Source organism: Periophthalmus magnuspinnatus, chromosome 4 (assembly GCF_009829125.3).
Source record: "Periophthalmus magnuspinnatus isolate fPerMag1 chromosome 4, fPerMag1.2.pri, whole genome shotgun sequence".
Lineage (NCBI taxonomy): Eukaryota > Metazoa > Chordata > Actinopteri > Gobiiformes > Gobiidae > Periophthalmus > Periophthalmus magnuspinnatus.
In genome coordinates, this window is record NC_047129.1 from 10,266,130 (window position 1) to 10,289,839 (window position 23,710).

General features: G+C 39.7%; 1 protein-coding gene across 2 annotated transcripts in view; it reads left to right on the forward strand.

The window, feature by feature from the left end:
- Positions 1 to 23,710, forward strand: part of sema6bb (sema domain, transmembrane domain (TM), and cytoplasmic domain, (semaphorin) 6Bb) — a 163,280-nt gene that overhangs the window by 115,226 nt on the left and 24,344 nt on the right. For both annotated transcript variants that reach the window (XM_033965464.2, XM_055221269.1), the window contains 6 exons: positions 5,095 to 5,226; positions 5,821 to 5,970; positions 7,720 to 7,899; positions 10,215 to 10,355; positions 12,766 to 12,843; positions 18,706 to 18,764. In XM_033965464.2, coding sequence (XP_033821355.1) covers positions 5,095 to 5,226; positions 5,821 to 5,970; positions 7,720 to 7,899; positions 10,215 to 10,355; positions 12,766 to 12,843; positions 18,706 to 18,764 — 740 coding nt within the window. The remainder of the gene's footprint in view (positions 1 to 5,094; positions 5,227 to 5,820; positions 5,971 to 7,719; positions 7,900 to 10,214; positions 10,356 to 12,765; positions 12,844 to 18,705; positions 18,765 to 23,710) is intronic.

Here is a 23,710-nt window from a genome sequence, read left to right on the forward strand (position 1 = left end):
AAAGATGGCTGTTCATTTGTGCCATTTGGCCCCATAGCATGTAAGGGAGTCTAGTATGTGCGTGTACAAGTCCAGGTTTTATTATGGCCTCCCAGAGTCTCTTCCAGACTGACTCGTGCCGTCCACACACCAGGGGACCAGCACCAGTTCTATATGCGTTATTACAGAGCACTTATTGTGAATTCTTCTGTCCTAGCCTCGTAGTATGAAATCTCCGCTGGATGCCATTCCTTTTGTGCTTTTACCTCAAAAGCCCAGGGCCATTCTTTTTAGAAACAAAAGAGAAAACAGGAAAAGGAAAAGAAAGGAGTTTTGGAGCACCTTGTGTAAGCAGACTTCTGATGATCACTGGTTTAAGGAGGATAGGGAGGAACTTAAAAGAGGTGTCAGTGCCTCAAAGAGTCCAAGGGCATCTGAAGTACGCTGGAGTCTTTGTAATGAATACATTTGAATATAATAATATTATTTGTGATTGTTTTGTTCAGGATAAGTTCAGTGGCTTTTTCCTACCACTTTATACCTGACAATTATACAGAATTTCAAAAATATGTAATTGAAAATGCATTTCACAAGGTGCACTGTCATAACAACATCATACTGATATTGAAAGTCAGGAAACTTTCTAAAAAGATTCATTCGGTCTTCTTTTCTTCTAAATACCTTTGTTTCATCAACAAACTCGTCTGATAGATAAAACAAAAGCAAGTCAGGAAAATATTTGCTATCTAATGCCTAAGGCTCAAAGTGTTAGAAAGCAGTATAATGGTAATGAATAAACTGGATTGGACTCTTCAGTCCACATTTGTATTATTTATACACTGCAGTCTACACAGTACCTCTGTCCCCACAGCTGCCCTGGGGCAGAATGAGATGTGGCTTAGATGTACCTATATGAGCGGGGCTGGAACCACCAGCATTTCATTTAGTTGGCAACTTTGTGTTGCTAAACTAAATTGCTTTTAAATGCATTTAAAACCTTTCAAACAAGCAATTCCTCAATAAAATAAACAGTAAAATAAAGCTAAAAGGGATGAACTCTAGCACACTACTTCTGGGCATAGTTACTGTTAATGCCACATTCTCATGCAAAGATCTAGCTGAACACAAGCCGATATGATGAAAGAGGCACTTAAAAACGCTTATTTAGCTTTGATAACAGCAGGACATTGACAGGAAGACGTATGCCCCATGCTACATGCCCCATGCTACATGCCCCATGCTACATGCCCCATGCCCCATGCTACATGTACCATGCTAGCACAGTAAACAGTCGTGTTATTGTTTACTCAGCTGAATGCGTCTGTCATTGGAGAACTCGGGCATAGATCATTAGCCTTAATGTAGCCACTCTGGAATGAAAGCAACAAAAATCCCAGCCAAAGCAAAGTAAATCTTGTGCATCCTCAGACTGGGAGGCCATGTTTGCTTTGGACCATTTAAAGTCCCATGTGACGGGGTCAGACAGTGGGACGTCCCATTGGGGGAATAGAAGTGAAGACAGGGGTCACAGGAAAAGAAGGAGCAGAAGGAGCAGGCGGAGGACATGGAGGCAGGAGAAGTGGGACAGGAGTGGGAAGCACAGATGTGACTTAGTCCCTCTGGGCTTTACACTGAACAAGACACAGAGAGGTACCTGAGCAGAGGGCTGGAGGTGCAACAGACGACACCACTGCTATGCATCACGAAGATACAATGTAGTTTTTATAGTCGTTAGTATTACACAGACTGCAAAAAGAACAAGATTAATTCTGCAGGGATACAAAAGAAAAGGTCAACAAAGCGTATATACTTTCTGCTCCAAAGTGGAACATTATGAGAACAAAAAATATTGCAATGGTAAGCTCATTACAATTATAAGAGAGCTATTAAGAGCCGAACAAAGTGTGTCTTTGTTTATTGCACTGTAATGGTAATTGTTTTGAGGATATGAATTCACACATCTGAATATGTGAATAATTGTAGATTTTCCAGCATATACATTGTCTTGTGTAGATTACACGGTCCAGCAGGTTCACACCATATCAAGTTTCATACTCTAAAGTTTAGTCATTCATTTTAGAGCAGCATCATCTGCCATGGTTACTCTGCCACACACTCGTCACTTGTCTCCTCTGAGTGTCCTGTGTCTTTCTCAGCGCTGTCAGTGTGTCTCATACTGCAGCTGTAGTCTCTGCACAGTTCTATATTAAGCTCTGCTCCATGTGCAGTGGGTCTGTCACTCACACACTCAGAGCCAAAGCCAAAGAGGAAGGCAGGGCAGGAGTTCAGGCGAAGGGCGGTGTTAAAAGTAAACACAACTTCAGGTGGGCAGAACAAAGCCAACAATTGTATCAGGCTGGCACAGTGTAGACCATCTGTGACAGGTTTGTGATTTTTATTGTAGTTATGAGAATTGGATTTTCTTTTGCCTCATTATTCAGACAAAGTGCATCCTTACTTGTGCACTACAATGCATATTGATTTAGCATTGATTTTCTACAAACTTTTATACACATTAAAGCCCAGAGTGGTGTTCTTACAGTATACCTTGGGGGTTTATGGTTCAACACCCATTTCAGTGATTGGTGGTGGTCAAGGCGCCTCCAGCAGAGATTGGCCTCCACTTCTGTCAGTTGTCCCGGGGCAGTTGTTGCTACAGTTGTTGCCACCACCGAGTATGTGCTGTGAATGAAGAACCTGATTGTCCTAAATACTTAATACTTAATTGTCATTCACATTCATGTTCTACAGTATGGTATTAAATCTATTAGTTTCAGTGGAGACAAGCAGATGACCCAACCAGGCCAAGTTGCAGATCAGATCTTTTAAACAACTGTAATTGAACAAATGCAAGATCAGATGAATGCCACAATGCCGTATCCATTCTATGAACCCTCCATCAGAAAAGTTAAATAGTGCACCTTCCAATAGCAGAAAAAGCAATAGTGTCTTTAGGTGTTATATAAATCCAATAATATCTTATAACAATGGACTGTAAATCTACTTTCCAATAAGAAACCCAGTGACCCATAGTAAAAGGCCTGGAGCGGCGGTTGACTTGGAGGAGGTGAACAGACAACGGCGCTGGCTGGTGTGAGAGCTGAACTGGCACACATGTCACAGCTAACATCTGTCGGCTCTGTCCCGAGAGGCAGGGTCCGGCCCACAGGGCGGCCCGCGGCAGTCTGCCCCACTCACACCTCCCTGCCCATGAATGACAAGTACACAGCAACGCACAGCTGCTATGTGTACAACAGCACCGCTAGAAGCCTGTAGTGCCCATACACAAGAGAAAATGGCCTCTAATGAAACACTCACTTAGGAAGAACTTGGTGTAAAACTATCCAAAAGTCCTAATATTTCTTATTTATTACATTTCTTATCCCAAATGTTATCAGAGTCTGGAATTGATGGTGATGAGTGTAGCATGTGCGCTGCGTCCAGACCCCATGGCCATATAATACTGTATACGAGACAAAAGGTACACACTGACAAAAAAAAGTACTTGGAATATGTGGTTTGCCCAGTATTGCTGTTTACAACTTGTTTTAAAAGAAGAAGTACGTTTCCACATATAAAGTTGAATATAAATGAGTAAAACAGCTTGGATTGTGTGTTCATGAGCAGCAGGTTGCGAGTGACTCTCATGTTTTTGTGTATTGCTGAGGTATTAGCTCTTAGTCACAGGCTCTCACCACGCACTGCATTACTCACAATGAGAATACTTCCAGCACAGAGGGAGAGGAGGGAGGCTGGGGAACAACTCACTTCTCATCCTGGCCTGAGTTTATGTAATTTCTCCAGACGATACACACTAAACAACAAAGCCGTGTTTAGTGAAGAAACAGCTTAACAGTGTAAAGCAGTGCGTGTGTTTGTTTGCATTGGCCTCAGTCCGCAGCAAATCTGGACTCTAGACACACAAGGCAGATGTTGTCTTCTTTTGAGTTCAGCAGTTCAATCTGGACCCATTGAGCCTGAACTGAACTGGATGTGTTTATTTAATTTTTACTGCACAAACACTCCATCTCATTTCTGAAAAAGTTAAAAAGTTAAAAAAAAACAAAAAAACACTATTAATATTATACACTTTATTCAACGTCTAATTACTGCCAGTCATTGCAAACAACAAACACTTCACTTGAGAATCCAATTTTTATGTTGATTGCCTTGAGACCTTATGCAGTAATTGGCAAGAGCTGTCGGCATAACTGTTGACATCTGCTTAATGTTTTGTTTCATTTTGATTAAGCGTTATGTTCTTTTAAAATCACAAATTAAATTTTTTTAGTTTGTCTTCATTTTCTAAATCTAGTTAAGTTTATAGGTGTAGGGTCCACCATCTGCCTTGTTTACTTAGACTATTTCACAGTAAAGCATCAAACTTCTGTCTCCATCCATCTACACGGCGACAAACAGGTAACACCGCGAGCCCAAGTTACATGTCAGGTTTGTGAAGAGGCAAAACCCTTCTATTTGGGAAAAAAATAAAGCAATACGGTGGAACGTTCCTGGCAAAGCGGTCCTCCTCTATAGAAGTTGTATAGTGCACTTTTAAGACTGCACTGAGTTCAGCCATTGGGCAGACCGATTTGCCTATTGAGTTTCTAGCTGGAAATGTTTTCTTTATTTTTCTTGTTAAACTCCTCTCTCCCCTTTGAGAGAAAAAAAAAAAAATTCTGTGAGTCATTTCCTACATTGTATTTTCCACAGAATTCCAGCCAAGTTCCTTTCATAGCTCTAATCTATCCACTGCATCTACACTGTACACGCTTCCCACTGCTTCTATCTTATCCTGCCTCTTTTTCTTTTCCTATTTCCCTTGTGTTCACCCAGTCAATGTCAAAATATGAAAAGCAAAAAATCCAATTCGTCATCATTGTTTGACGCCTGTCCCTTTTGTGTGATCCACAATCCTCCGTTCTGTGCCCGTTCAATCTTCCCTTGTACAGCCTATTCTTAAGCTTTACCTTATCTTTGCTTCTTCTGCTACGTTTTGTGCCTCCAGAGATTGAGGCCTACTTGACACATCCCCGGCAGCGTGCCTGGGCAGTTATAAGTGTTAAATCCATTGCAGAGCACTGTACTGACCCTCTTTTGTCCCTGTCCTGGCAGTATCCCGGGATCGGCTGTGTGTGCGTTTGACATGGAGCAGCTGGCACAAGTGTTCGAGGGCCGCTTCAAAGAACAGAAGTCGCCTGAGTCCATTTGGACGCCTGTTCCAGATGAGCTGATCCCCAAGCCCAGGTGAGCAGTGATGGGACTGTAGACAAGTGTAATAGCAGCTAATTGTTATTAGCTGCTATTTAATTATTTTTTGCTAAATCATAAAGTATTGCAATCAGACGGTTAAGTCAGAACATGAGCACTGGTACTAATCTAAATGAAGCACTTAGCATTTGAATGGCTGTGGATTAAACTGTTGCATTTGATGTGCTCTAATAAAGAATCTAAATCTTCACTACAAGTTCTAAAAATGTAGACAGAGGATTTCCAAAATCGACCCCATATGGTACCAATGAGTTTTATATTAAAATGCATTGAAACTTCTCTATTATATTAGCATGTAAAGTATGTGAACATTATACAAGCCAGATCATTTGCTGCATAACTCTCCAAACATAAGTCCGGGGCTAATCTTGCACAACTCACAGTCCTTTATATTAAACATTTCCGAATGGTTCTTCCATTGAACCAAAGCAATATGTAGAAATGTGCCACACAGCCTGTCTAGACTGCTTAATGACGGCTCAGTGCCTTTTTATGAGCGTATATGAGAAGTGCAGACCTGTCTGTCTATTGATATGAGCCGTGATAAAGAATGTGATCTGCGTCCCTCAGGCCTGGAGGATGTGCAGTCCAGGGATCAAGGTTCAATTCATCCAATTCGTTTCCTGATGAGATGCTTAACTTTGTCAAGACACACCCTCTGATGGATGAGGCTGTACCATCGCTGGGACAGAGGCCTTGGATAGTGCGCACCATGGTCAGGTAGGGTTATATACACACACAACTATACAAGAGATGAGTCTGATGGAATTTGGATCTACAGTTCATTATTTTAGGCAGCAGAGTATTTAGTAGACCCAGAAGTAATGTTTGAATAACATACTTCACAAAAATTATCATTTATTGGAGTGTAGTTACTTTACTCAACAATTACAGGCCTTACAGGGACCATTTTTATATTTTTATGCAATGCAACCAGTTTTACAGACATGCTATTGGCCAGAGTTGTCACTTTTTTAAGCTATTGTGAAATAAGTTCACCTAATTTCTGCTGACAAAGTTCTTTGCATGAGTTTTTGTTTCATATGGATAGGCCCAGTAATTTCAACTAAGTCAAAATATCTCCATTCGTAACAGTCAAGGCAAATTCTTCTCCAGAAAAAGTCAGCCTTCCAAGTGTTAAGATATCACACGAACGCAAACTCCTGAGTTTTATATACCTACGTCGGCCTCATTTTAATGCTATAAATCTTACTCTGAATACGGCTGAGTAAAGGTGTGTTGCGATGCTGAGAGCTCCTTGTTGAGTTCACCCAGTCGCGTGGAACAGTCTGTAGTGAGACATGAGGCAGCTGCTGTAGCACATCCAATCCCACATATCCACTCCTCCTCCTCCTCTTCCTCCTCCTCCTCTGCCTCTGTGCCTCTGTCTTCTGTCCCATATGGAGCCCCGGGACCCGGCAACCACCAGGGATTACAGCATTGGACGTATGTGGAATATTAAACATAGAGTGAGTGCTGTTCTATGGGTGTGCATGGATCAGCACCGCTCTCTGCCTCTCCAGTTTAGTGCCAAGATGAGACCATTTGTTTGAATGATATTATTAATGACCCAACCGCTGGCATAATTAGTTTATTATGTAAATGTGATGAACAGAAGTTTCATCTGTGTGGATTTTTATTTTTTTTTTCATTTAGAAGTGACTCGAGAATAAATGGCCTATTGTGGATTTAAACGCTAGAGAGAGAGTCTGTGTTTGGTACTTTGAATAGTTTTGTTGCAATGTAATTAGCAGGTGAGTAGTACAGTCAAGTATTATGTGAAGAATAATCTCAAAATGATGCAAAAAGCTGATTGAAATTAAAATTGGGTAAATGTTTTCAGTTTTCACATAAGAGTATTAAGACAAATCTCTGTGGATAATTTTCGTGTCCTGGATACATTTACAGGACCCATATTACTTTATTTCTGATCTGTGTTATAATGTTGTTTCCTTGAGTTGTGTTTTGTTTCAATCGCACATAGTCAACACACAAACCCTGCATATTTGGCCCATGTTCTTCTTTCAAAGCTCAAAACACTCTGTTCCACCTTGTGATGTCATGCTGTAATACAGGAAGTGTTCCACTGTGTTTTTAAGCTCCATACATCCGCACTAGAATCATTTGGATGATTTCAACCCTGGAATTGCTGATCTCTACTGAACTAAAGGTCAAAAGTAGCTGTTAATTTGCCTACCTCTTCATGACATCACAAGGTGGAAGGGGCATTTTGAGATGTAGACAGAGTTATAATAAAGTGTCACTCAAACATGTGTGAATGAAACAAAACACAACTCCAGGTGTTTTTGATTATGTAACAAATTTATAACATGGTTTAAAGGTCACAGGAGTCAATTTTGCATAATACAGGACCTTTAAAGATGCATGTTTTGTTGGGTTGCCAAAAATATCTTCTGATTACCGACCCTACTTATGTTTTTAGTGTACTTTACATTATGTAATTTCAAGGTATCAGCTGAATAAGATTGTGGTGGACACCGAGGCGGGCCCACACCGAAACCGGACTGTCCTGTTCCTGGGGTCCAGTCGTGGAACCATCCTTAAATTCCTCATCATGCCCAACCAGGACAACACTGTCACTAGCAGCAGTGTCTTCTTGGAAGAGCTGGAGGGCTTCAACCCGGAGAAGTAAGAAAAGCAAACAAACCACACGCTCTTGGAAGAATAATATTATGAGAGTTTGAGTAATGACCCAAAGTGACAGCAAAGGGTTAAGGTGCACTCACTGAGGAGCTTATGGTGGTGCGATAGCCCTAGAAAAATAGACATGAAGAGAACAAATATGCCATGTCCTGGATACCTGACGTGCCTTGAATAATGCAGAAAGTGTAACCTATTCCAGCAGAGGCTCATAATAATTGTACTGGGGCTGCAAGTATGTGAGCCCAATGCAGTGAATACAAATAGGACACAGACACCGAAGAATGGGATTCCAGCCTAATATTCGCTATCAGCAAAATCTGTACAGCCGCTAATGAGGATGACACATGATGTAGAAAAGCATTGTGGGAAAAATGAAAAATGAAATGAAGATACAATCACATTATCTATAATCTGTCCAGAATGGCAGTGTTGGCTGAAAGATTGGCCTTTAATGGAGACAGACTCCCTCCTCTGGATCCCTACACCAGATCCTTTCAGACTGCACTGCATGTCCCTCACAAATTAGCACTTTGAATGACCACTTTTTGACTGGCTGGAGCTCTCATGAACTGTTAATAAACACAATGAATACACCACATTCTGAAAATGCAGTTTATTATCCTTTAGCACAAACATATAGCACATATTCACCTCATTCAAGAAGCTGCCATGAGCAGCACTATTATCTGTGGTGCATTGTTGACTTGTTGGTAAATCCTATTTCCTATTTTATATGATATTTTTTATGTTGAAATGAATGGACGGTCAGTAGTGTGAGTAAACACGGGCAGGACGGAATATGATGAATACTGGATGCAGAATAGACCTATTTGTAATGAGTGTTTTGCAATTATGTAAGTAAAATACAATCTACTGCACCACTTTTATTAAGTGAATCAGGCCAAATGCTTGCCCTCTTAGGTATTTGTCAAAATGAAACTGTAGCTGCAAAACAAGCTCACCAATTTGTGCTTTCACCCCTCCCCTGGACAGAATGAGTGATAGAGATGTTGGGTGAAATGAGGGAATATGTGATGAATGGTGTGTGTGGAGCAAAGCCAGCGTCATTGAGGTGATGTGCTGCAGCTCACCAGGTGGGCAGACACAGTCCAGCTCTCAGCAGGAGCCTGGTTAATCAGCCCACTGCCACATGAGGCTCTGTGTGCCTCACCTCACAGTCCCCACAGACCGAACAGAACCCACAGAGCTGCAGGAGCCCAGAGCACCTCAGGGTGTCACACAGGGATAGTCCACCAGAGGTCAGCACTCAGAGGAACCCCGCTGTGTGATTAGTTAAAGAATCTGGTTAATGTCCTGAAAAGCTAGCCTTTTTAAGTCTTAAAGACAATTACAACTTTAGATCTTTAAACTGTGTGATGAATCCACAGAGTCTCCTAAGACCCTTTAAATCAACTGTCGTGACATAAAAAAGATTAAAATCATCAAAAACAGAAAATTCTACCCACCACATCATTGTATTGTCATTGTCAAGTACATTATTAAAAAAAGCCAACATTTGTATTTTTATTTTAAAGTTTGCCCTATATTAAACCACAATGTAATAATACTAGCTCATACTCAATAATGTGAAAAGACATAACATGCAAAGTAAGGACTAGTTCTGCATTTCTGTAAGATTCACCACTTGTTTATCTCTCCTCATCTCTCTCATGTGATACTGTCCATGAGAAGTGTGTCCCAATGACGGGCCCTTCTTAACAACAAGAGGCCTGCTGCCATGTTATTACCATCAGAAACACAGATACAGCTCAAGTCCATGAGCTTAAAAAGGCATAAATCAGCTCTGACTGATCGCTCCTCACTATGGTGGCTATAAGTGCCAATTAGAAGTGATTCAGCTCCCAGTCACCCTGTTTGATGGCCAGCCAAGCTCTCCAACCTCTCCAATCAGCACACTGGTGTATGTTGTATCAGCATGTGGCACTGGGCTCGACTCTGCTTTTACTGGTACAAATTTGAAACAACTAAGTACAAGATAATGGGAAAAATAGGTTTAACATTCTAGTGTTTGGTTGGGATTTCATAAACAGTACGTCCACATTTTGTTATAAACATCAAAAAGGAAGCATGACATTACATTTGCTAATATAGATCATCAATAGCTTCACCAAAACATACAGTAGTCAGTATTTAACAAAGGTTTTTGATGAAAGAAGTCAGCAGTTATGTTTGTGGGTCTATGAAGAGGTCAGTTAGTACTAATGCCATAAAGATCATCATGTCATATCATCTCTCTGTAGCAGAAGCACATAGACGTACTCTTTGGTGTGTTTGTGTAGGTGTGCGGAGGACTCCCCTGCAGCCCGGCAGCTCCTCTCCCTGACCCTGGACAGACCCAGTCACACTCTGCTGCTGGCCTTCCCCTCCTGTGTGGTCCGGGTCCCCGTGGCTCGCTGCCAGCTCTACTCTCGCTGCATGAGGTGAGCCCACATTTACAACTGCATTATGGCCATAAGCAGAAGTGAGATGGCCCGTCCACACAGTCCACAGCCATCTGGTGCCTTAGTCTCCTTTAGGAAGACACAGTGAACATCTGCTGCAGCTGACCTGAAACATTTGTACCATAATAAAACAACACAAAACAGCGCCACAGAACAACGACAACAACTCTGCCCTTGAGCAAGGTGGTGTAGAGATAGAGATGGTGAAGAAAGCCACAGATGTACTGAATGTGAAACATAAAGATATAGTGACATTGTAAATGAGAAATGTATTGCTTCATGTTTTACAAACTGAGAATTAGAGAATTGTTTTCACATCACAAATAGTAAATAGTGTTTTGGAGTGTATTATTTTTTAAACATGTGTGTATAGATAATAACTGGGCAGCAGTGGTTCAATGATTCAAGTTCTTCATGGTTTAGATTAATAGAACAACTGCCAACTACAGGCCTACTTTTGCCATGGACCATCATACTACTGAAACCATCAGTGAGGAGAATCATATTAGCACAATCACATTGCTAAGAGCGACTACATGTCTTATATAGTGTCTGTAATTAAACTCCCAGAGCCACATTCAGACTCACTCCGCACCACTGAGTCCTGTGCCTATTAGCGTCTCCACACATTCACACATAAATGTACAAGACGTGTGCACTGAACCTGCTTGCCCATACAAGCGAACAGTGCATTAACAAGTACGATTAGCCAACGCATTTATGTCATTAGATAAGTTCATTATTGAGAGACTTATATTTCACAGCAATTTTCAAATCAACAGCCCCAGGTCAATGTTTGACATCAGCTTCATTTAGAATATTTTTTTACCCGGTGGCATTAAGTATCAAAAAAGAAATTGGTTTATTTAGTCACACATTAGAATGGATCTTCACTGAACTCATTTTTCTGCCTCTGTGTTAGTAGCTTGGGTCGGTCATGGTCACTGCATAATTCTAGTAGCAGCAGGTGTAAACTCAGGTAGTAGAAGTATCACATAACACATATACAATAGTAGCAGTAAATATCGTTAAAAAAAATTACAGCAGAACTACAGGTCTACCTTTGAACACTTTTTGCACACACAGCTTTTTGCACACTTTTCTTTTCTTATTGATAGTCTGTTCCCATGTAATGTGTTTTTGTAATATCATGTTAAATCATTCACCTTTGGAAGTCCTTGGCCTGTGGGTGTAAGCGGACACAGTTTGACCCTGACTGATCCCATGTCCATGCGCATCATTCAAACTCTTGCAGCATTTATAAACCCGCGGTGCATTACTAAAAGCCTCATAGACTTGTTTTCTCAGTGAAATATTGATCAAACGTTACTTATAGCACAAGATCATTTGCAGTGCCAGGAGTCCTTCAAAGGTATTGTCTTTTAGTCCACATTACATCATTATCAGGGAGCTCAGGGACTGTTAAATAAACTGCACATCGGCCATTTGAGTAAGAACTGGTGTCAGTCATTGTTATCCACCCACTTGTGGATTTTATGATTCATTAAAATGTCCTCGAGATGTAAATAAAAGCTTGAATGGTGTGGTGTCTTTGATCAAAGGTTTAACAGCTTAATTAACACAATGCTTGTATTATTTATGTATTATATTTTCTTGTATATTTCTATATTTTCTTTCTGTATTTTCTTACTCGCTTTTAGAAATGAATTAGTACAAACCAGTCAAAACATGTATTTTTTTTATTATTTTACTCTTCATTCACAGCTTGGTGATAATACTAAGAACAAAATTAGCATATGCGCTGGTTAGAGCTGTGACCAAACCGCACAGAACACAGTTGTGGGCGAATGTTGAACCACTTTACAGCCACTTAAATGAACATACAAAAGTGTAATTATGATGGGTATGCACAGACTCCTTATGTAATCACTGCATAATGTGATTGGCCACTTTGTAACCTGGGTTTAGTCCTGCCTGTCCACTGCCAATAAGATTTTTTTCTAGTCATATCAATATCAATTACATAAAATAAATAAATACATATACAAACTCTCCTTTCTCTAGCACTAGGGCTCGGTGATATGCCAAAAAGATGAATCAAGACTTTCCCCATCATACTGAACCATCTCAATTTTCAATACAATTTTACTTATAAAATGGCTTCCACTGTGAATTTCCTGATAATAAACATTACAGACTTATAATCATTGCCATTTAACCCCCAGAAATAGTCCAGTTTCTTTCCCACATTTTGAACTGAGCTTCAAACCACATGCTTTTACTGACAGAGAATTGGCAGTAGACCTCATAATTAAAAAGACCCAAACTGATCTGCATTAACTCCACAGTCCCAGTTGGCACAGAAATCCTCGACTGGCATCCTATAAAAAAGATAAAAAATTAATTGATTTTCTTTATTTGTGTGCAGAAGTTGTATAGCGTCCAGAGATCCGTACTGTGGCTGGACTAAAGGGAGCACCTGTTCCTTCCTTCGTCCCGGGACCAGGTATGACCTCCCTCCTCACCCTTTCATACAGGCCTACATCACCATGACAACCTCACACGTGTCTCATCTTTGTCATTCTCCATCTGCTGCTCTTTGTCTGTTTACCACTCTGGCTTCTGTTTTCTCTTTTTGTATGTATCGACCAGGCATCTTTGATCACATCCTCGTCTATTTGTTGTCCACTTGTTTTTTTTTTCATTCCTCTCAAGGTTACCTACACCTGTGGAGGAGACGTCCCATATATTATTCATGTGTTCTGGAAGTCCTTGTATGTGTCTGGGAGTGTTAGCACCACTGTCTAACATCTGTGCCCTCTAAGTAGCCTGTCACACAGTCCGCCCAGGGCACACTTATTGATTCAAGATGTCCGCCGCCTCTGCTGCAGTTAAAACGAGCCTGTGTTCTTTCACTTAAGCCCCGATCAAGTGCTGCCACATGATGCAGTGTTTGTGGATGTGGGTGGCACGCTCCGGAAATATGTGCTAAAGCTTGTCTGGTTAGCACAAGTGTTACAATGCATGGGAAGTGGCCAGAGTTTAATTTAAAAAAAAAATAGGATAATGAATAATAAGTCATCTGGCTCATTTTTGGGTACACATGTATAGTTTTTTGTTTTTTTTATAGTTAAAGGCACTATACCTGACTGTTTCGAGCTTTTGTTTACAGCATCACATTTATTCCTAGCATCCTAATTATTCACCACAATGAGTTTAGAAGTGCTTTTCATAGATTTCAGTTGTTATTGTGCAGACGATCTACAATCTACACTTCTAAAAAAGTTTAAATTTAATAAATCTGGTTGTATATTAGAGAAATGGATGGTGGTTGGTGACAATAATGGTGAAGAATTGTTCAGTTGTGATGTTTCTTCTCACAATAATCCTAACCTGTAATCAAACATAATACCTCATGAAAACCAATTAAAACATTGTTTGGTGAGATTAATTAAGGAATTTACAATGACACAATTCTTTCATCAGATTGTAAAAAGAATGATACATGGCTATATATTTTCAAATCAATATCAAAGTATAACTTCACAACATGGTTCTATGCCTCTTGGACATTTGAACCCTGAAGCTCCTATAATGTCTCTCCTCTGATGCACTGACCACCCGCGCGCCGCCAAATCAAATCCCTCTTTACTCAGACCTGCTTATTGAATTAGTGCTTGACAAACACAGGTGTAGAGGCAGCAGAACAGACAACACAGCCTTAAAGACCACCCCAGGCTGCGCGCTTATACTGTTAAAGGCCTCTGTGTGACTCCTGATTCGATTTACCAAGGGCGGTCAACTCGCCAATCGATTGTGCATTAAGTTACCGTGGATTTCCTCTTTGTGCAATAATGCAGCTTCTCTTTGCCAGAGGAGGCCACCGCTTTTGGAGGATTATGAAATTACTTTCTAATTCTGGAGCTGAGAAGACAATTTATGATCAAAGTCATGAGAAAATAATGCAGAGTTTTAATTTCATATGCAGTGTGGAGTAAAAATGAAGTGAATAAAGACAAGTCCAGGTGCAGAGATTTGGACAAAAGCTATAGGCCTGAGGTGGGGATCTGTGGTCGTCTTTGGGACTATGTAACTTTTCTGGTGGAGGTTTCACCCATTTGTCTCCATGGAGATGTTATGGCTTTGCCTGGAATGTTCCATAGTATAAAATTAAACTGATATATCTGCCATGTTAGAGAAGAGTGTATTGCTAAAACCCTACGACATGTCCCAGACTATGACCTGCTTCTTCTCTCAACAGAGATATGTAAATATGCATGAGATATGTGCACAGGGTGGAACATTTTAGGGAAAACAATAACATCTCCATGGATACATGCAGGTGGCAGACGTCAACTGTAATACCAGCCCGTAGCAAAATGTACCAGAATTACAAACAGATCCTGAATGCAGCCTTTAAATTGAATGACTCTTATATTTGCCATATGCATCTATTTTTAGTGATGGATTTCTGGCTTTTTCATATTTATAAGTTTCTGCTTAAAAAGTGTATGATTGCATTCATGCATTGCTTAATTACCTTCATCAGAATATGCAGCCAAGTTCCAACACAGCCTTAAAAACAACAGCTTAACTCAAACCATATGTGTTTCCTAAAAACATATGGTGTCTATCTGTCAGTCTTTTATTGTGAAGTCTTTTAATGTGGAGTACCTGGAGGAGAAGGCACCGTAAAACTAAAACACATACAAACATGCAACTCTGTGATTGCATGCAGTCCACAGCTCATGAAAATATCTGGACCTAATATGTAACATTATTCTTTGTTAACATGACAAGAGGAGGAGGTTTACAGCACACACACTCATTTTTCGCCTTCACACACATGTTTAAGTTTCTAAACATCGGGACTTTTGGCTCAACCTAAATGAAAACTTGTATTGTTTAATTATAATGCCTTATACTATAGATCACTGCTATAATTGTATAATTCAGGTTAGTCATTAGTTATTCCAATTAAGATTTGATTAATTGAGTTGGTTCATTACAATGATAAATGATCCAAGCATCATAAATATTCATGTAAAAAGAATATTATGCCTCATTTGTTTATGCCTGAATCCTATGTCTTAATTAAGCAATAATGTAACACCAGCTTATAACTAATTATCCTATTTTTCCTCTGTGTATTCATGTGTACTGGCCGCTATCCAAGGTGTACCCCAAGTAAGAACTATAGTTAACCCGAGCTCTACTGGGAGCAAGCTAAACAGATTAGTATATGCAAATACTGTATAATTACACAAGGCACAGTAATGTTTTAGTTGAAGTATGTGACAAAGTAGGTTTGGTCACTTTGTCCCATTATTTCATTTGCCACTTTAATCATTTTGTTTTCTTAATTTACTATATACAGCTAAACAATTAAAATCCCATTTTGTTTATCTAGTTAGACTTCAGTTAAATTACCACACAACACATTGTTAATTTAAATACACTTAGATGCATTTATTTCAGTTAAATCCATACATATTCCATCTGGATCACATGGTCCACTCCAGTCAAAGAGGAGGCATGACCAATGTTGGACATTTTTGTATCTTTGGTTGAGGTCATGGACCAGACCATATGGAGGAGTCATCTGTTTGGAGTCATTTGAGGTTTTTTTCTATGTATTTCAGTGTTTGATTTAAGTCGTTTTGTGTTTATAGCTTTATTTGAAACACATTTGTTAAGGGACTTTAAACCATATACGTGCTAATTTTAACTCCTACTTACCAGTACAGAAAGATGGACTTACCTAGTGGGTGGGCTTTCTTTCTGGGTGAATATAAAAGCCGTCAGTTTGAGGGGAATTTCAGTGTAGTTGTGTGCAGGTTGTTGTTATGCCAGATTTGATTTAAGTTGCTTATTTTCTGCTTCAATGTGTGAACAGTTTATGTTGTTTTCCTGAGTTATTTTGCTTTTCAACCAGATTCATCTTTTAACAAATTTTGTCTAGTAAAAAACACTTTTTATTGTCTGCCTCCAACTTCCCCACAAAGTAATACGTGTTTTTTACCACTAGTTCAGGCATTAAGTACTGTGAAAAACTACAAGACAAGATATAATGTGAACAAAGTAGCTGTAGCTGAAAACAATTAAAAACTACAAAATAATGACTAATAATTTTCCTTGTTTGGCTTTGAATCGGTTGTATTTGGTGTATTACTGAAGTCATATTTAATAGCACTCCCTGGACACTTGTTAAGGGCAGGGCTGTCGATTCTTGAGAAAAAGCAGTTCCACCTAGAAACATTGTTGGTGGTCAGCCCAGTGATAGGAAAACCAATCACTCTAACATTATGCAACCTTTGTATATGCCTATTGTTAATACTGTGCTCCCATATGTTCAATTACACATCCATACTCCCTCTAACACTAACATCTGTGCCAAACCAGCATAAGGCAAACTCACTGTCCCCACACAGCCATAGTCACCGCACAGGCCACACATTTGGCTGCACTTTGACTTAAGTGTCCCATTTCCGCCCATGTGGCCTCTCATTGGATTTTCCCTGTCCACTTTCTCACACTCTGTCTCGCTGTCTGTTCATTTAAACCCACTTCTTGTTCTCCAGATCCAAACCATTACGGGACTGTGTTATTTTAGCCACACACACCTGGCTCGTGCTCTGCTGTGGCCGCTACACCTTCTCACTTCATCATGGCTTATTCTGCGGAGTTTTCCTCACTCTCCTGGACCTGCATCGGAAATGAGTTTTAAAGTAGAACCATAAATAAGCTCAAAATATTTAGAGCTGCAGGCCTATGCTGCAGTTTATTTGTTTCTATGGGAGACATCGCTTTTTCATAATAGAATAATGAACTTGGCAATATTACAACGGCTGCACCCCTCCAACCATTTTCCTCATACCATGTTTATTTACTTAATGTTATCTATAGTATGCTGACCCAGATGCAATTTACAGCATTAATTATTTTATCCATTGGCCTTGGAGGGATAAATGTCTCCTTTAAGTTATGATGGAGATGAGTCTATGTATTATTTAACCCGAGGGAGAGCTGCGTTGACTAATTGAATTAACTTCACTACTTTGACACAAATTTAAATGAGTGAAAATGTTCTTATATTGTGTTCATTCTGTCCATGTTTAAAAAGCTTTAGTATTTTGAATATAGTAATAGCAGCGATCAGTAGTAACAGAAATAGAAGTAGTTGTACTAGCAGTGGCAATATAAGTGGTGTATATTATGGCATAGAGGTAATAAAACTAGTAGATTGTAGATATGATGATAGAATATAGTTGTAACTGCAGCAGCATCAGTTGAAAAAGTCAAAAACTATTCTGTAAGATTTCATATTTTTCCGATTATTACTTTGTTTGATGGCATAGTATCTGTGTTAAATATTTATCATAGTTTTACATCTGACAAGTGTTGAAAAAACGTTGAAATTGAGCTGAGTTCTCAAAAGGAATCTCTCTGTCTATGCTATCAATATGCAAATGTCCCACCAAAAAAGTAGAGACCATTTTCACACAAGGAACACATTTTTCTGTCAGTTTAAACCATAAATGGCATATATAAATGGACATAGCTAACCTGCTGCTAGCTACTGCGTTCAAAATAGAAAGTGAGCATGGGTGCGCCAATTCACTTTTTATTTAAAAACTGTCTCCCCTCTCTCTGTAACTGCTGTTGTCAAGCTCATCATTTTGGTCTTAAATTGTTCTTATTAATCCACGCTACATGGTCCTGGTGTTTTTGTTTCAGTATTTTGTCTGTAAATCAAAATATGAACATTAATAACAGACCAATAAAGCCCCTTCTTTCCCTGAAGTCGCTCCCACTAGCGTTAGCAACAGGTTTGATTGACAGCATTGCTAAGCGCCCGCTCCCTGCTAAACCGGCAATGTGAGCATTACCTTCAACAGCCTCGCTCCAGATTGGCTCTTTGGTTGCTATGATGCCTGTGGTCAGAAATCCAAATATAGAACTCAGCTCCAAATTTGCCCCATAACTGCGAACCTCGATGAGCTTCAGTTGACTGGAGCTGAACGCTATGGATGACGTCACACTGGTTTAAACATCAGACAAAATAAAGCTGTTTTCATATATTTTTCTTTGTCAAATAATAACTATTGTGTAAATGAGATAAGCTTTTGCCCTTGTTTACATCCTTGTGAAGTATCTCTATTTGCCAGTGTTCTAGCCATAAATAACTATTATTATAACCTGTCATGTGAACTGCGCTCCTTTAAAACATTTTGTAAAACTTTCAGCTCTCTCTTGCCATTCTGGTCTTTTGTCATCTCCACTTGCCCTCTGCTGTAAAACACTGATGTAGCCCTTTATCTTCATGTATCTGTGCTCTGATTAATGCCGGTGTCTTCTCTCTCCGCAGACTACCATTTGAGCAGGACGTGGAGCAAGGGAACGTGGCCCACCTGGGGGACTGTGACGGTGAGTACCCCCCCTCCCTCTGCTTCTGTCTGAGGGGTAAAGATGTTAACTCTCTCTTCTGCTGTAGGTCTCACACAGAAAAAAGTATTTATAGCATAACCCTAACAACCAAATATACAAAGTGAAGGAAGCGCAAATGCCAGTGTAGTGTGAGTTTAGACTGGGCAAATCTGCAAATAAACAGTGGGACAAATCCAGCTCTGTCTCTTCGCTCTCTGGTATCTGACTTCTCCCGGGAGTCACCACAGAGATACAGCACGCAAAGGCACTTTACTACTTTCATTTTGTTTTAAAGCTGCCCACAAATCCCTGTGTAAAGATAGTGTGTAGTACAGTACCCCAGATTTTCCACTGTCATAACTCAAAATCCAGCCCCAGTGAAGAACTGCAAGTATTTTTGTTTTGAACCAGTCTGCCACAACATAAGGCAAACTACAAATTCAGGGTTACCACAAAGAGGTTCCATTGCAAAGAAAATTAAAATATGGTCGTAATTGTTGGATTGAAACATGCAAATTGTTCAGTTTAAGGAAGTATACAGTTTTGTGGTTCATGTTTGCAATGCCACAAAGGATCTTATAATACAGAAGTATTGTTTGTGTCTGTGTATTTGTATTTTTATCAGTTATTTGAGCAATAATGAACTTGTCAATGTGCATTTTGAACATTTCAGAACAGCTCATATCTCTATTTGCGTCAACACAAAACAATATCTATTCAGGAAATTCATTACAAAGCCTAACCAGGGTCGTGCTATTATTTATGGATTGAATGCTGCAATGAAAATGTTCTGCTGATGCTAACCCGGGGTCTTTTTCTATCTTTTGTAGCATATACAGTAAAATGCCTAATTATCCCAGCCCTTGCTAGCGCCCCCCTCTTGACATTTCCCATTTTACCCGTCCTCTCATCATCTTGAACAGAACTTCACCAGTGCAGTCTTTACATTCAGAGTTTTGGTTATTCTCTCTAGACACCTCCTCTCTTTGATCTCCGCTCTAAATCTGAAGCGTGAAAAGTTCTACCAAGTTCATGCATGCTGTTTTCCCTGAAAGCACAACCGCTAAATATTACATAACGTCATACTGGTGCACTGTTTGATGCTGCTTGCTGAATCGGGCCGTCTGATTGGTCGGCCACAGGGGATGCTCACTTTGTGTTCGCTGATAGAGGGGAGATCATTTGTCTTCATTAGGACCATATGTCAAAAGCATATGGACACAAGAGGGAAAGACTAAGGCAGGATATTCAACGCTCTTTCATTACCAGCACATGATGAGTAATCGCTCTTGTGTTTGTGGATTTAGGAGAATGGCAAAATTTGAAAGAAATTAGTTTGTCTCCGGACCAGACTGTACTTAAGCTGGAAGCGTGTAATTAAACAGGCGACTTAGACAATTATGTTACAGCCACAATTGGATTCGATGTTGACAAATGGCAGGAAAAAATACAGTGTTTGTATTGTTCTAGCGTAATTGTGTGTCTACAGGGCAACAAGCAAATATTGACATTGTATAACTACATTAATCTAACGCACTTACACAAACAGATAACAAATTCTTAGCATCATTAGAGGTCACATAGAGATTAGAGCCCGCCCCCCCTCAGCAGTATGGGCTGACACTGTACCATGGCCAGTAATGGTTCAAACACATATACATTCACAGAAAAACAAGCCCCCCATCCTCCCCACACGTTTTGGAGATTTTGTTTTGTAGCGTATAAATTTTAAATAAACTGTCAGATTATTTTAAGCAACCAAAACTAAGGCTTATTATTAGCTAAAATGCAGAGAGCCTCAGCAGGAGTCCTATCAGCTCAATGTTGGGTTGTCAGAACAATCACATAAAAGAGAATATTTTAGGCTTTCAACTGTTTCGAATGCAATCTGAGACACTGCTGAAATAAGCAGACCATAGAGAGAAATCAGCTTTGGTTCAGACTAACATGTATTCACTTCATCTCCTTTACTGATATAGACCTATACAAAAGAACAGAATGACTGCAGTAAATATAAAGTGAAACATTTCAGAACTTTATTCACCGTGTGACAATAAATATCAACATCAGATGTTACAGCTGAGATAACTTAAGTTATTAGAACATCTCAAAACAAAAGACCAGAGACAGACTGTCTCAAATGAAAATGTTAAAGCTCCCACCCTTTTGCTCTAGTATAGTGGTTTCCAACGTGAGGGGAGCCAGAGATTGCAAGGGGTCTCCAGAGCCAGTAGTAAGTAAAAGTTGGGAACTGCTGCTACTAGAAATGCTACTTAAATGATTGATTGAGTTAATAAAAAATCCCTTCTCACTTTTTTCTGCCACATTGTACCGCATATTGCGCTCATGTTACTCTTGAGAGAATGCTTCTGACAGATGCTAAGTTCCCTCAGGTGTGCTGTTGTCGATGAGCTAACAGTCTGTATTGACAGCCATTACCCCCCTCACAGCAGTTCCCTGTCTGCCTGCTGTATTATGATAGACTGTGTATGCTGGAGATGTTTCAGAATATCACTTTTCGGGTGTGACACTTTCATTGTCAGTGATGCTTCTCATTGTTTCCACTTAACACAGCCTCCATCGCTCATCCTCTGCTTAAGAGACAAAGAGCTTTTCTCAGCAAAGTGTAAAAGCTGAGACGAAAAGGAACATTTTCACTCTGCTTGTTATGACAGTCTGTCACCTATACTGCAAATACTTTTAAAAGCCCTCCATGCCTTTACCATATAAGGAGCTGTCTGCTCTACTCTTCCTCTTTTAAATGATGACTGATCTCTGCAGTCTGCCATCATTTAAAAGAGCTGAAACAGAGCTCCAGGCACCAGAACATTTACAAGGATATATGCTGAGAAAGTAATATGGCCATTGGTGTGTTAAATTAATACATTCATTTTGTTTTTAAAGTTGATTGTTGTGTCATCTCTAGTGATGTGACATTCATGAAGGAGTTGGCTCTTTTAAACTGTCCCTTAATGTGAACAGTTGGACTTGAGTCTCTTTTTTTTTTTTAAATAGCCAAATGTTTTTCTTTCCAATTTTTATGCATTTTTACACTGATTAACACTGAAACAACACAAAAATCAGCAGGGAAGCAGAGCAGGGATGAGAGCTTTGTGCACAAAAAAACATAGTTGGCATCTTAATAATAGTAGGTTTTTAAATTATTATCATTATAATGCAACATTTTATTTAGATTATCATAATTTCAAAGGGTAAACACACTCCCACTCTCAGTTTGAACCATTTTAAACAAATCTGAGCCTTGGTCATTTCTCTCTATGATGAGTTTGTTGCTAAAATGAGTTGTCACAATGGCATCTGTCATATAAATAAATAAATATTAAAAGAGCATTTTGAACGGCTGTTTCACCACAACAGATCCAAACAATTCAGATCCCACAAAAGAGCCAAAAATCCCGTCACTAGTCATCTCAGTTGTTCTTGTGTGATGTTTCCAGTGGGAAGTAACACAATGACGTTCAACTCTATGCAATTTTTTTTTTTTCTTAATGGATCCTGTTGTGTGTTATGGTCCAAAACTTATCTGATGATTGACCTCTGCAAAAAGAACTACAGTTTGGCCACAAAAAGTCGGTCTTGTTAATAAAAGTTTACATGCAAAGATAAACTTGCTGGGTTAAAGTGCTGGCTATTTACTTTTTTGCAACAGACCCAAAACTTCACAATGTAAAACTCTACTGGGACACACTTTGTAGATTTTAACCCGATATCCCGGCATGGTGTGTGTAAATACATTATGTCTACACTGGCCTGTGCTGACCGGTAGATTGGAGACCACTTATTGTTCTTAGTCTCTATGGGAAACAAAAAAACATCTTATTTCTCTGTTTTTATGTCTGAAACAAGGTGTGTCTTTGTACAGCTGCATGTTGAGCTTCATTTTCCTCTCACTGGACTGGTCCATAATCAGGATCCTCACAGCACACCTCCGCCAAAGAGATAATGGAATCAGACTCATGTTTTCTGTTGTGAAGCAGCACAATACAGCTCCTATAGGGAGGCTGAAAAGACGGGAATAACGTTTTGCACTGGGAAAATAAGGATAGTTGAATCTTTACAGAGGGAAGCTTTTGTGCTAACGTCGTGTACGCCTTGCGGCTGTTGCTGTAACGGGTAGATCTTGAATTTTTGAGTTATTGTGTAAGACATAAGCTTCAGGTGACAGTTATGGAGTCTGAAAAAGGGATTCAAAATTTGAGGTACTATATAAGACAATACTCATTTCACGTTTTGTAAACCCTGACAAATGAAGATAGGTTTAACTGTGCGCTGCAGTCCTGATTCTGTCCTCATTTTCCTGTTGCATTCCTACATCCTAATTCTCGTTCAGAGCACTTGTAATATAAATTCTAACGACTGGCCTGTTAACTGCACTATTTTCCGACAATGGCCACAGTGAATAGGCGTAGTGTTTTTGCAAAGTGCTGATTGTATTACATAGATTATTAAAGCAAAGGGATTTTTACTCTGTTACACAAGAAAATTGTACTAGATGTTATTTCTGACTTTTTAGGCCCTTTTTGAGCATCAGTGTTTGAAAATATGCAGTTTAGATTAGACGGTATACTGTCTAAACCAGACTTGGAGAGACTTATCCATGCATTTGTCTCCAGTAGGTTAGACTACTGTAACAGCCTGCTCACTGGCCTCTCCAAATGAGCATTAAGACAGCTGCAGTACATCCAGACGCTGCTGCTTGGCTCCAGACTAGAACCAGGAAGTACTTCACCCATGTGTCCTGTGCTCAGGTCTCTGCACTGGCTCCTGTGGCTCAGAGAATAGACTTTAAAACGGCTCTGCTTGTGACAAGTCTCTCCATGGACCAGCACCAAAGTACATCTCCAACTTGTTAGTGCCATATGAACCATCTCACAATTTGAGGACTTTGAGGACCGGCCTTCTGCTAGTTCCCAGAGTCAGGACTA